Below are 15,236 nucleotides of genomic sequence, written 5' to 3' on the forward strand. Positions count from 1 at the left end.
TATATACCCATGGGAAAAGGGCATAGCAATAAAAGCATAATTTAAGCTGAATGATGAATTACTGTGTTTCTATCCAATAACAGATCAATATAAAATTATTTTTGAATTTATCTCCATGCGGAGATATACATTACATTTCTTTATTTGGGCTATGTTCAATCAATCCCCTATACAGACAAATCCTGCCTGAGAGTATCCCAGGCTTCTTCTCCTACTCTTCTTCGTATTAGACGATTAGTATCATAGATAAATAATATAGTATACCTATAGATTAGCATCTCAACGTTGCACAGTCCTAACCATCTTAAAATATGCGCTGTCATTTGGGCATCAATTAGTGTCACTGCTAAACGTCAACTTTGGAAGAAATTTATAAAGCAATTCAGTCTCTAGCCAGAAACAAGTTACCTGGAGCAGAAAACTTATCCCCAGCAATCTTTAAATGTGGTGGCTAAACATTTGTAATCCTCTTTCACAAATTATTAACACAGGTATGGCAAGAACTTTCTTTACCAGAAGATTGGAATACTGGAATTATATACCCTATATACAAAAAAGGAAACGTGCTTAACTGTTTCAACTTTAGAGCGATTTCCCTTCTTAATACGGCATACTAAATTTTGAAACTAATACTTAACGAACGACTGGCACAGTATACTGAATATATAATAGAATCCTACTAATGAGGCTTTTTTAAAAACGGATCTAACGGTGACCACATATCATCCATCAGACAAATATCAGAAAAAACTAAGAAGTAAGAATGGACTGAAGTACAACATGGACTGCTGTTATATCTTCGTAGATTTTAAGGCCGGGTACGATACTGCTGACAGACCCCAATTATATTTGGCTATGATCGAATTTGGAATACCAATTGGTAGAATGAACTAAAATGACAATGAGGAAATATAAATTTAGGGCCTTGAACTAATCCTAATGTACATAATATAGATTGATTTACTAAGCAACAAGCAACTTATATTGATGTATATTTATGTAAAATAAAATTCATTTTAATATCTATCACTTGTTTCATTTCTTGTCCCGGTGGTGCCATAACGCACCATTAAAATTTTCAACGAAAAAATTGAATGTAAGCTTTTTTCTAATGCAATCAGTTTTAATAATAAACAATTAAAGTTAACATGTTACGACCAATTAATCTCTTGGGATTAAATGGATTAATTGAAAATTTGAGGATACGGAATATTCACATAAAAAATATATTATATAATATAAAGGAAAGAGCAGATATATGCAACCATCAGTGTACAATTGTATAGTATATTGTCTAGCACAATATTGAATACTTTATAAACACTCCTTAAGCGGTTCGTTTATTATTCAACATAATATTGTCTAAGAACAAGGATAGAATAAGAGAACAGATAAAGTAGAAGGAGACAAAGATACCACCTTACAGAAATGTGCTGTGGCAACGGTCAGACTAGAGGTTTCTCCTCAACTGTCAAATAATCATTTGCATATTCATAGAAAGATTGCTATATTACTAAAATTGTATTATTTTACCATAAATTTCGTAATCGCTCTTTAATAGTTAACAGTGGCAGTGTCTGAACTATAGTTATTAAAATGTGAAGAATAATGTTCAAGAAAAAAACAGTAAACGATCAATAAACTGTCCTTAACATCAGTGAATAAAGACTGAATTTTATGAATGATGGAAATATCTTTGAAATGGCTTAGATTTTATTTGTGTTTGTTATTTTTATTTCTTCAGTTATGTAACGGGAATCCGATCAGTCCGAATGATACAGAAACAGGTGAGTCATTTTGTTTTTTAATTGATAAGAAATAAGGTAGTGGGTTGAAATAGATAGAAACATAGATCTGTTCCTGTTCAGTTCTCAGTGGTTAAAGAGATAAAGTCATGCACTCATATGTGTGCATGACTTTATCTAATAGTTATTGTTTAAATGATATTTACAGTTTAAATGGGAATATTGAAATCTTCATCTAAAGCAGCCTTTAAACATTTAAAAACAAATACAAATAGAGCATACAGTTCTATCAATAAATTTAGATTTAATAATAATGATTCTTCCAGGTTAGGCCCTATGTTTTTTTATTGATTTAAGTATTTGTAAGGTCTACATAATGTTTTTCTACAGTTTCCATTTAGCCTCTTTAGAAATTTGGTGTAAAAGACAAATGTTTGATCATAGTGGCTCAATCTTATATCCCTAGAACTCAGTATACCCAGATAACTGAATAAAATATATCTTCTCAAACCATTCTCAGAGTTCATCAATATATACCTATTGAAATAAAAGAAAGGACAGATTGAAGGAGTGGGCTTCACATTGAAGACCTCTTTTATTTATGGTTATTATTTATGGGACTCTTTTTATTTATGGTTCATATTTCTATGGTTTCAAATATTTCTGGAATACCAGAGTGAGTTTAAGCATATCAGTTTTGCCAAATATGTCATGTCACTGCCATTTTCTTGGCAGTATTCTGACAAATAGAGGAGAGACACATTTTAACGCTTCTTTCATGGGCCTTTTGATTAGGAGATTGCTACAACAAGGTACTATATACCTATGTCACAAGAAACTAAACTAAAAGAAGCTCATACTGTCATGCATTTAAATCAGACTTTGAATTGGTCTTCTTGGGTAATCTTTAATTGAGTATTTTAAATAAAGATTCTATATTCTTCATAACAAACTTTTACTGCATGACCCTCTAGGTATGAGAATTAATGACAAAAGTGTGTTTGGACCTAATGGTGATGTAATGAATTATAAATGAATACATAAGTAGAGATTGGCATATTTAAGAAATTGTCTCTAAATACAGAAGACTCATTTCTTCATGATTAGCCAGAACCAATGACATCATGTCATTTTTCAGATATTTTAGAATAATGGAGGAGTAATGAATTAGAAAATTGACTAACAAAGGTGGCCACTGAAATAAGTAATGTTTAGATAAAGATAAACTTTGAGTAGGTGGTTTTTGTTCTATCTGGTGATTAGAATGAGCCATAAGATTAGAAATTACTTTGTGCAGTTTTATTTTATCAATTAAAAATAATTGAGTGGTATGAAATATTTAGTATACCTACAATTTAAAATATTGCTCTGAAAATTATTGTATACCCACTTAGAATAAATGAATGCCCATTTATTAAGTTGCATTATGATTCATAAAGTAAATAGTCTATACTAAACAAACCTACCAGTTGTTATGAATCAGCAATCATAAAATAAGAAAGGATAGTAACTTATCTTTTGTTATAAACAAACAAGTGGAATAGTTCTGCTAAATATTGCTCATATTAACAATGCCCATGCGATTGACAAATTTGAGGTTGAGCAATTGAGGTTATTGTTATAATATTATCAAAAATATGAAAATATCCTTTTGCTACTAAACATTTTTTATTTTAATATAAAATTGTCATTAATTAATGATTGTTTATGAAATTACTAAATAGAAACATTCCTACATAATATAGTCAACCTATAGTAGGTAAATATATAGTTAGTTCTAAGTACCATCCAATCCAAATTGGGCTAATGTTATCAAATATTCTAAAGAAGTTGGGACAAATGAAAACTTTATGTTGTACTAGTGGAATCTTGATAATTTTTTGTTATATTCATTTTCGAATGATAAATACTGCAATACTATAACATTTGTGATTAGTAATTCAGTACTTCCAATCCCATATGATAAATGACAATATACAAAACTTAATGGCTGGGACTTGGCTACTATTTGTAACCATCAGATTATTGTAAATTCATATATGAATGTTAAAATGTGAATATTTATTTCTAGAAGATTCAAAATGAACACTTAAATTATTGCACCACGTTTCTAGAATCTGCTACTGTCTTCTTCTTGCTCTCTTGTATTCCCATGGTTGCCAAAATATTATATACTTATATTATCCCTCTCGGATGTGTTCGTAATTACATACATATATACAGATTTACAATTCTACTGTATTTTCTATAATTGGGTCCACAATGAATCATTTTTCGTGGGTACTGGTATAAATTTTTTATTATTCTTAAGCTAACTTTACATTCTAACAATTTACTATTGAATCTATTTTAAACTTAAATTAAATGGGTGTTTAAAATGTCCGGGAACTGCTGATAAGCTGAAGAGAAACAAAAGGTATAATGCCAACCAATGCTGATGTTTATTTCTCTAGAAAAAAAATATTAATTTCTTAAAATATATGTCTTGCTATTTCTATACTATTCTTCATCAGAGTCTGTACTACAAAGTGACTGCGAAACACAGTATAGTTGCTTCTCTAATCCATACATTTCTTGTTTTGTTGTTCATTCTAAATGCAACATTTTTCTTTTCATGCATCTTTATCTTCAAGATGTTATGATTTTACAGGTCATTTTGGGCTTTGGTGTTTTCCAGATTCTAAAATCAAATCTTTGACCTTTTAAATTATCCTATAGGGTCTTGCTCAAATATTATGGGGATATGGAATATTTTTTTCCTTCTTGCAGGGTTATATTTATATCAGAAAGGTCCAGACACATCAACTACAATTTTTTTTAAATTTTCTTTGTGTGTAGGCCTTATGATATTTTATAGCTTATAGCACTTTTTATTCTGAGTCTCTTATCACTTAAGTTACTTATCAAGCAGTCAGCACATCTAAAAAAAGATTTTTAAAATAGCTGACTTAATTATTTTAAAGTTTTTCTTCAGAGTGACCCTCAAACAATCTTTAATAGGCTTCTGACAGTACCCCTTTACATCTCGATGAGGTAAGACAATCTGGTGATTTACATCTTTTCGATCTGTGATTTCCCAGGTCTTTTTCAGTATGGCTTTTATCATAATAAAGAGGTCCCATTTTGGCTTGTCTCTCCAGAGTGTTGTTCTCTTTCCATTTAATCATAATTTTAGCTACTGATCATCTAGCAGCGTTTACAGCAGAACTATGAGATTCATTAATTGACAGTAGGTTTAACCATAGTTTCTATGAGTTGAATGGGCTTATTTCGCTTAATAATGTTGCCTATATCATTTTTCAAAGTTCTCAGTATCAGTATTTTGGTAAGAGTTTCCAGAGAAACCAAAGAGAGAACCAAAACTGGTTCTCTACTAAAGCAATTTTCTTCACTGTGTATTTTAATATTTTTTTATTCTTGATGTTTTTTGATTTGAGAATTTTTTCATTCTTGATGTTCATGCTTCATTTACTGCCATAAAAAAATAATTCTACGGCATTCTATAAAGTTCATTATAACAGGATCTACTATATCGGACAAAAACATTTAATTGAACATTCTTTTTCATCTATGTCAATGTTCTTTCTTACACTTGCTGTAGTGATAATGTACTTTCTACAAGGAGTTTTAAGTCTCCAAGTCTGCAATAAATTCTGTTCTCATAATATTCCATTAACTTTTAGTTCTAATATGTGACTGTTTCCTCTCGTATGCTGCCTTAAGACTTTTAATTGAATGCATCAGAAATATCTAATAGCTTCTTTGGTTGGTTTTCAGGCCGGTGTAGAAATTTATGTTGCATTTTCAGATACTTTTGACAATAATTGTGGTATGTCAATAGTGGATAAGAAACTGTCGATTATTCATGTCTCTTAATTTGTTTTGTAACTGAACACAAACATAACATAAAATGGAGCGGTTGGTGGTCCAAGGAAGGCCTCAGAGTCAATGCCAACATGGAAGATCTCCACAGCAATGGACAGATATCATGAAAAAGCTTGTCAACAAGCAGTATACTGAGGCAGTACATGTAACAGATAGAGAAATATCATTCATCAGACTATCTGAGCTGCTGAAGCTCAATGATGAACCACATCACATCTGCCAAATTGTTAATGTCTATGATGATGATAAAAATGTTGTAAAAGAGAATTATTTTTCTGACTAGGCTGATTGCCTTCTTAGTTATGACCAGTTTTCAGACTGTATTAAAATATTATGAAGTACTCTTTACTGCTCTGAATTATAGTGGTTTTGTTAGTGTTTCCGCAAAAGAATTGGAAATGCCATCTTGCCAAGCTTAAGAGATTGGCATTGCATTGTTGTAATGACTTATCAAAACTAAGTCAACCATTTTTGATCTGCATACTATAATTTGTTGTTTTTCATCTATTTCTTTGTCCCTTTTTGGGCTCCGTCCGGCTCGCGGAGATAAGAATACGGCCGGGGTCAGAAAGCCATGCCTGTCGTCGTAAGAGGCGACTAATGGGTCGCTTGAGGTGTCGGGTTGGTAGAAACGCACACGGTCGCTTCGGCGACACGGTCACCGGTCTACATTCCTAGTATCCGAGACGAGACTCTCGTGGGACCACTCTACTCCCATTCCAAAAGAGCCTGGTGAGGTTGAACGAGCTGGGCCCGTACATACCTCTCCTGACCTTGTGTCAGGCGTGGTGTGGGTGCCCCGGCACGTACCCACCGGGAGATCCAAGAGTGGTAGAGGAGAGATCCTCGGCGGCGACCTGTCTATGTGCGAGGTGGAAATTCCTCCGCCTGCCAAGCCTATCCGCCCGTGGTGTGGGAATAACGGGTAGGTGAGGTACTCGCAACACAGGTACTACGGGGAGGGTGAAGCCCCCACGTGGTGTGACTTGCACACCAACGTTGTGTCGGACTCGTAGGGGCAGAGGTTTCACTAAGGGCGTATGTCGAGAGATAGGTAGCCCAGGGTCCTGCCAGGTCTTTTGTACTTGGAGGGCACGCAATTCTGCAATGTCCCTTTTTGGGACACTCTGCAGAATTTCACGGGCATCTGGAATGAAACTGTCAATGTCCTAGGTTTTTTTTATATCCACACAACCGAAGCCACATTGAATTATCATAGACAGTTGACTAAAAGGTCTTTCCATTGTAACTGAATGCTTTGAGATATCTTTGCTAAAACCATGAAACAAATTTTTTATTCTGAATAAATTAACAATAACAATATCTAGATAAAATATTCACTTACAAAGCACATTTTTTATTGATTGCAATTACAGTATTTGTATTGTTAAATTGTATTTACCATATCACTATTTATAAAACATTAATTCTTACAAAATATTTAATTACGATTGATCATTAATAGTTTGGCGCATTTTAAGCAACGAATAAGGTACAAAGTTTAAGAAATAAGTTGTCATGATTAATGTACCACCTTGATGAAGGTGGATTAACTGGATACTTGGCAAGAAAATGGAGAATTAATAATAGTAACAATAGTGGTAGACATAACAGGTAGAACACTGAGAATTCCTCAAATCTTGTGAACTTTGGTCACTATTACTTTGATAGAGGTTATTTTAGGAAGGTTTTGTGTATAATAGATGCTAGATATTTTTACAATACTGATTAGATACTTCCTGCACACACTTTCTAAGCTGTTAAATCGTAATTAAATGTGATATAACTTTAATATTTTTTATTATAGTGTCATTAGTGCAAACATACATAAAAATTATCAGTCAGAAGTCAGAAGTAAAAAATACATTCTGTTTTTTTTGTGGAATTTTAATATTATTTACCATTTTCAATTTTTGAACGATTTCCGAAGTGGAAATAAAAACGTCAAAAAATCGTATTTTGAACTGAAATTGTGGTAAAACATTAAAGTAAAGTAAATAATACAAATTACGTGTCAGAGGTATATAATGAAGCCATGAGTCTAGATTTGAAGTGTGTGTAGGACACAGTCGAAGTCGGGTTATTAGTAGGAAACATATGTAAGGTGTTTCAACCTTTTTTTTGAGGAAGAAATCTTCGTAAGACCGTCAGACTCGACCACAATGTCCCAAGAATCTGGGGTATTGTCCTCTCCCATGGTGTGTGGGATTCGGTCCGCTCTCCCTATCCAGACACCAGTGAAGCCAAGCGAATCGATCGTGAGAACGCGACTGCCTACCCACTAAAACCCCTTCATTTCCAGCCGCGGACACCCGGTAATTGTTCTTAGCAAACGTTACTTCGACTGACCCGCTCTGACGATGATGAGAAGAAGTAGTTCATCTTTTAATTTGTTTCATTTACTTTGATTTGTTGTTTAAATTTGTTCCATAAAATAAGGAATAAAAGTCTTCTGTCACTCTCATCTCCTATCTTGTCTCTCCCTCTCTCGTGTTTCCTTTTTTTATTATGTCTGTTATTAGGCCTACTATCACGTTGAAATTCTCTGTGTTTTGCATGGCTACACTCATTATATTCTCTGGTGTTGTATCTCCTAGCCTTGTTCTTATATCTTGTTTATCATGGAAAACGATGCATTGGAATACACGATGCTCTGCGTCTTACAGGACTTGAAAGATAGAATTAGGCATAAAATAAGTCTAATTATTCCAGAAGTCATCCGCAATGTACTTGATGAATATGTCCGTAGATTCGCATATTGTCAAGAAACCGATGGATGGCATTTCGAACATTTAATTTAAAATAATTATTATGCATAATTTGGTTACTTTAAAGTACATTATTAATTAAATCTTTAAGTAGTTGTAATTTAGTTGAATTTAAATTAAAAAAAAATTGTTTTTGTACCCTTAAAAAAATATTTTAGTTAAAAATGTAATGTCGTTAAATAGAGAATTAAATTCTCGTTTAAATGAGGTGTCGCATTATACCGATTTCTATTTAAAAAAATTAACGATTACGTCACTACACCTACACCGGTGACGTCATCCCTACTACATGTACGTTATAAGATGGGTATTTTATAACAAAAATCGACCTGTTTCGGGATTTCCCGAATATGGATTTCCCGAATAATGATAATATTCCATAATTTAGCTGTTCACTGTATATCTGTTCTATTAAAGAGCTCTTCAAAACAACCATTCTTGAATTACAGTTAAGAAAGTAAGAACTACATTAAATTTACAAATTAATAAATCTTTTAAAACAATTTAAAAGTCGAGAATTTTTAATTGTACCCTCGCGCAACAGTTGTAATGTCTGATCTTTATTCTGCTCTTCCGGATTTGGTATTTTGGAAAATATATGTTTCTTTTTTATTCCATATCAAATTGCATGATCATATCTTTTTTTCGTGGTTTAGATTAATTACCTAAAATTTGTTTTGACTAATAACCTCATTGGGTAAGTGAAGCTGATTAATGAAGAGGTGATTATGATAATTGGGAATTTACAAAATATGTTAATTTTTTACTTCGCTATTGCATGCATGGATAACATTTTTATTTTTAGAATATTAGTAATAGTGTTTTGTGAATAAAATTAATATCATAACCCTTGTTTGTCATATTATTGGTTGAGCTTTATATATTGGTTAAATATGTAAAAATTACTTCACATGTATACAGGGTGTCCCATAATTAATTGGACATTAGCTAATGGGTGATAGATGACATCAAAATAAAGCGTTTGAGCTCAAATTGCTTAGGAAAATTGTTGCTAGTTTTCGTTTTACAGAGAGATTCATTAATATTTTTTTATATTATTTTTATGGATATATTGAAAACTATTTAACCGATTTAAGTGAAATTTGGTATCTTGCTATTATTTAGTATGCTTAATAAGAAAATGATATTAGTTTTACTATTGACACTAGGTGGCGCCGCCTACTGTAACATTGGTTCATTAATGGGGCCATAATTTTTTTGTCCGCCCTGTATAAACATTCTAGGAAAAAAAACATGAAATAACATTCAATTCTACACAAAAAAGGTATTCTTGTTTCAAATCAAAAAAGTACACCGTTTTCGAAATAAACGTATTTTGTTAATGATGCATGTCTCTATTTAATTTTTTGCAAAACAAGTATGCTTTGAACTTAATGACAACGTCAAGACGTAACTACGAATTTATTTACTATTAGTTGTCAAAGGTAACCACGAATTTATTTATTATTAGTTGTCAAAGTGCAGGGCGAGTCATTATTTGTCAAAGTGCTATTAAGTTTTTTATAAACCACTTAAGATAAAGGAAAAATGCCACGTCATAGTGAATTTTCTAATGTAGAACTGCGCGATATGATCTGTTTGTATGCCCAGGAAAATTTTTGTTCTCGTAAAGCAGCTGAACTCTATTTCGAAGTATATCCCAATAGAAGGCAATCAAACCATAAAACTATTAAATCATTGTTCGACAGATTAGGCGAAACAGGGTCATTTCATCCCAAAAACAGGAATGCTGGAAGACCGAGAGTAATTGATGCGGATATGAAGGATGAAATTGTTGTGCGTGTTGCAGAAGATCCAGAAACCAGTAAAAGGCTTGTTTCTGCGGCCACTGGTATAAGCAAATCTACGGTGTCAAGAATAGTACGGACAGAAAATCTGTATCCGTATAGTTTTACTCCAGTACAGAATCTTTTACCACAGGATTTTCCAGCAAGGCTCCGATTTAGTCAGTTTATGATGGGGCGGCATTTAGACGATCCAATGTTTTATAATAAAATTTTATTTACCGATGAAGCCACATTTACTAGAAGGGGTGTATTTAACTGGCGCAATAGCCATACCTACGCGACAGAAAATCCTCATGCATTTCAATAACATCATTTTCAACACGAGTTTTCCATAAATATCTGGTGTGGCATATTTGGGGATTGTATTGTAGGACCATTCGAATTACCAACTAGGCTTGACGGAGTAACGTATCTAAATTTTTTAAGAAAAGATTTACCAACTCTTTTAGAAGACATACCTCTAAATTTGAGACGGAACTCTTGGTACATGCATGATGGTGCACCACCACATTATAGCCTAGAAGTTAGAAATTATCTAGATGAAATTTATCCTCAAAGGTGGATTGGTAGAGGTAGTGTATACCCATGGCCAGCACGCAGTCCCGAACTAAATCCCCTAGACTTTCACTTGTGGGGCTACCTAAAGTCACTTGTTTATAAAAAAAAAATAACCGTCAAGAGTTATGGCAAAATATTGTAGAGGGAGTTAACGTAATTAAGGCCTAAAGAAACTCATTATTTAAAATAAGACAAAACTTACACAAAAGATTTAGATTATGTAGTTTATCTAATGGTGCACATTTTGAACACTTATTGTAATTTTTTTTTGTTTCGTTTTGAATTATTCACTTTGTTAATTGTTTTATATTCACTTCATTGTTTAATTTAATTTCTGATTTTTTTAAAATTTGTTACTGAGTCAAAGGTTTAATAAAAATAATTGTTTCAATCATATGCATTTTGTTTGCAAAAATTATCTACTGCTAATACATTTAATATTCACTTTTATTTAAGACCTTTTGAATAATGTTTGAATTTACATTTTTGTTGAAGTTTTTGTAAAATTTTTTTATTTTATGCACGTCTCTAAAAAATACGTTTATTTCGAAAACGGTGTACTTTTTTGATTTGAAACAAGAATACCTTTTTTGTGTAGAATTGAATGTTATTTTATGTTTTTTTCCTAGAATGTTTATACAGGGCGGGAAAAAAATTATGGCCTAATTAATGAACCAATGTTAAAGTAGGTGGCGCCACCTAGTGTCATCGGTAAAACTAATATCATTTTAGTATTAAGCATACTAAATAATAGTAAGATACCAAATTTTACTTAAATCGGTTGAATAGTTTTCAATATATCCCTAAAAATAATATAAAAAAATATTAATGAATCACCCTGTAGAACGAAAACTAGCAACATTTTGCCTAAGCAATTTAAGCTCAAACGCTTTATTTTGATGTCAGCTATCACCCATTAGCTAATGTCCAATTAATTATGGGACACCCTGTATTAAAAAGGATGCGTAAAAACAAAAACATGAACAAGAAAGAAAAACGCATCCATTTTGGATGTATAGAAGGAAACGAAAATTAGATAATGATAAAAACAATATAATTAAATATATACAGAAGAGACCGATGCAAAAATGGATAAATATTGCAAAAGAAGTATCGAAACTAAAAAAAAATTAAGGAAAAAAACTGAACATAAAGAAATAGGATAAAGTGTTACAGGAACATATGAAAAATTGTAATGATTTTATAAAATGGTTTGACATTATTACTTTATATATTTTTTGGAAAAACAGACCTGTAAATATAACGAAAAAAGAAACAAATATACAAGGTGTTACAAAAAGGTTGGTTATAAATTATACCACGATTTTTAGGGATGAAAATAAGTCGATTTGGTCTAACGTTAGATTGATAAGAAAATTAAATTAAATCGAGAACAAAAATTAAAGCGCAGCGTAAATTTTAGAAGTTTTAATCGAACAACATTTTTGATTTTCCTAATTATAGAAAATATTTTATAACGTAATGAAAACTATTGAGTAAACAGAATAATAATAAATAAAAAAACGCATAGAATATGAGGCATAGTTTTTACCAAGTTCTAACAAAATTCTAATGTAAACGAATCCCATATTTCTTGCAATTTTTCCTTCAATTCGTTGTCGGACCTAGCAGGATGTTTTCTCAAAGCTTTTTTCATTTCGCGCCACAAAGTATCTATCGGGGACAAGTCGGGACTGTTAGAAACCCATTCCAGAAGTGGTATGCCATGGTCTTCAATCCATTTTAAAACTCTTTTTTGAGGTATGACAACCTGCGCCGTCTTGTTGGAAGACAAAATCTTCGTCTGATGTTAAACAGTGTTCCATAATCGGTAAAAGAGATTCTTTATTGATAAAATGTAACTTTCCCACACCTTCAGACGACATGCTGCCCCGGATCATGACATATGCAGGAAATTAGACTTTTCTCTTCAGACAGTTGGGATGGAAAGCTTCATTCTTCCTGCGAATGGCGCGACTCCTACTGTCTCCAACACACACTTCAAATCTGGACTCATCACTCCATTGTATAGAATCCCATTGCGACTGACTCCAATCTTTATGCTCTTTTGACCATCTTAGTCTATTTTTCTTTTGTTGTAATGTTAAAAGAGGCTTTTCCTTAGCCTAAAATAAAATGAAATTTATTAAAAACAATTCGTACTAATTTTTTCAACTATAAAACTTACTTAGTAAGTACCAAATCCTAATTTGTGGGTCTCTCGATGGCATGTTGATCTAGAAAGGTGTCTTCCAATAACGTCACTCCATAAAACACTTAACTCCATATAATTTGCTCGTCGATTTTTCACTATAATGCGTCTTAATGCCTTTCGATCTGCTTCCTACCTCTGGATTTAACGTAATTATGAAAAAATCGACGTATGTTGACATAAGTGAATGCATAGCTAGGGTTTAGTGAAATGTTTTTTATTGTTGAAAATATGTTTTAATGTAAAGTTTTAAAAGTTCGTTGGTTATTCCGTCTGGTTCTGGTGACTTTCTATTTTTGAGTGAATTTATGGCTATCTCTACTTACTTAAAACTGATTTCTATTTCTTGTCTTAATTCAGGTACGTTATTGTGTTGATTATTATTTTCCTTTCCTTTAAAGAGTTCCGTCAGGTATCTTTCCCATTCGTTTGCTGGTATGTTATTGTATTCCTTCAATTCTGCCATTTCTTTCCGTTGGTTTCTTATGAATCTCCATATTTGTTTTTGCGTACCGTAGAAGTCGCTTTCCATCCTTTTTGTAAACTGTTCCCAGTGTTCATTTTTTGTTCTTCTTACCAACTGATTTGTTTCATTTCGTATTCTTCTATAGATGTCTCGGGATTCTGGAGTATTTGTAAAATCATTAATTTAGAAGATTTTTTAAATGCAATATTACATTTTTACAAATATTAAGTTTATTATTAACTTTTAAAATTAGGGACAGAAAACATAGTAATTTAAAAGTCGTTCAAACTAATTTCCACGTTCCTTTATACAGGCTCTAAATCGCTTTAGCAATGAATATCGAATATTGAAGAATAAAATACCAAATCAAACGAACTTTCGGTATTTTATAATTTTATTAAAGTTTATTAAAGTTATTAAAATTATTTTTTACTGTCAACAGAACATAAACTTCACTACTGGTATAATATAGTTACTTAGTAACTAAGCAATAAAATCCAATAGTGAATCACTAGGACATAAAATTTATTATCAAACTTCCATTTGATCTAAAAGGAAAAAAAAAACGTTCTAATAATTAATTACTAAAATCTTAACTTTGTGCCTGGAAACCTATTAATAATTAAAATTTTGTTTCAGATTCACATGCCAAATTATTAACGGGGGTCATTTCCCTATTATTGACTGTTTGTAGCTTGGTATTTTTAGCAGCCTGCTTATGTTGCCAAAGAAGAAAACGTTTTGAGGTAAGTTTTATATTTTTAATTTTGTCTTTTAAAATGTCTATAAGGTGATCCGTAAAGGAAAGGTGATTCATTTTAAAGTTACGATTTCCTGAAACTATTAAACGTAAATAAAAGTGACTAAAGTGCGATGTGAACTAGAAATGGGAGAAGCCGTTCTTTTTGATGATTCGGTACATTTGTATTGACTCTGTTTGTAATTGACTCATTTAGAATGAGACGTTAGTAAGCGAAGTGATCGAAAACATTTAAAATTCTTTAAAAATATTAAACTATATCCCGTTTTTAAAATTGGTGCTGAGAATAAAGTCAACAGTTGCAAAAAAATATTAACAACAGAAATATCATTAAATTTTGGATGTGGAATAAAATGTAATTTATTAAATGTAATCTCTTCTATTCTTTTGTCCAGTTCTTCTTTCGATTGGAATTCTCTTTTTATCTCTATTTCGTTAAGCTATCTTCTGTAGCTAGACTAGTTTGTGTCTTTCCATTTCAATCTTTTTGCTGGTTTCAGTTTGGGTAGGTCTACTCTTGATGCTATGATTTCTGTAACTGGTTTGTGGTCGGAGCTAGTTTCGAAATGTGTCTTTACGTCCTACATTATTATTTATTTTGTGATAAATATGTCGATTGTTGAGTAATTGACTCTTGGACTGGGACTGATTCTTGTTGATACATCTGGCGCGAAAAGATTATCTTGTATCTGTAATTATAGTACATTAGAACTGTTTCTCCGTGTTGTGGTTTATCTCTTCTTCCTGTAGCATCGTAGTTGGTTACCCTTGGAAGTTGCGTGTTCGTCATGTATAATGTTTCTGATATACATATGTATTATATCCGGATCGTGTCTAATGGGTGTTTCTCTTAGTTCATTAATCCTTAGTCCTAGTAAGGCTATGTTGATCTGCATAATCTTCAGTCGTTTAGTTGGCATTGTAGAGTTCTTCATATTTTACAAAGACCATTATTTTCTCGGCAAATAACCTGGCATGAAGAAGTTCCTTTTTGATCCCTTCCAGGAGTTGAAGCATCTTCTATACGTTGACTC

General features: G+C 32.1%; 1 protein-coding gene across 2 annotated transcripts in view; it reads left to right on the forward strand.

Moving 5' to 3' along the window:
- Positions 1-1,448: 1,448 nt before the first annotated feature.
- Positions 1,449-15,236, forward strand: part of LOC140432800 (uncharacterized) — a 214,381-nt gene continuing 200,593 nt past the window's right edge. For both annotated transcript variants that reach the window (XM_072520913.1, XM_072520914.1), the window contains exons 1-2: positions 1,449-1,787; positions 14,082-14,188. In XM_072520913.1, the coding sequence (XP_072377014.1) occupies positions 1,682-1,787; positions 14,082-14,188 (213 nt within the window). In that variant the 5' untranslated portion in view covers positions 1,449-1,681. The remainder of the gene's footprint in view (positions 1,788-14,081; positions 14,189-15,236) is intronic.

The sequence above is a fragment of the Diabrotica undecimpunctata genome, chromosome 1, assembly GCF_040954645.1.
Source record: "Diabrotica undecimpunctata isolate CICGRU chromosome 1, icDiaUnde3, whole genome shotgun sequence".
In the NCBI taxonomy this organism is placed as follows: domain Eukaryota; kingdom Metazoa; phylum Arthropoda; class Insecta; order Coleoptera; family Chrysomelidae; genus Diabrotica; species Diabrotica undecimpunctata.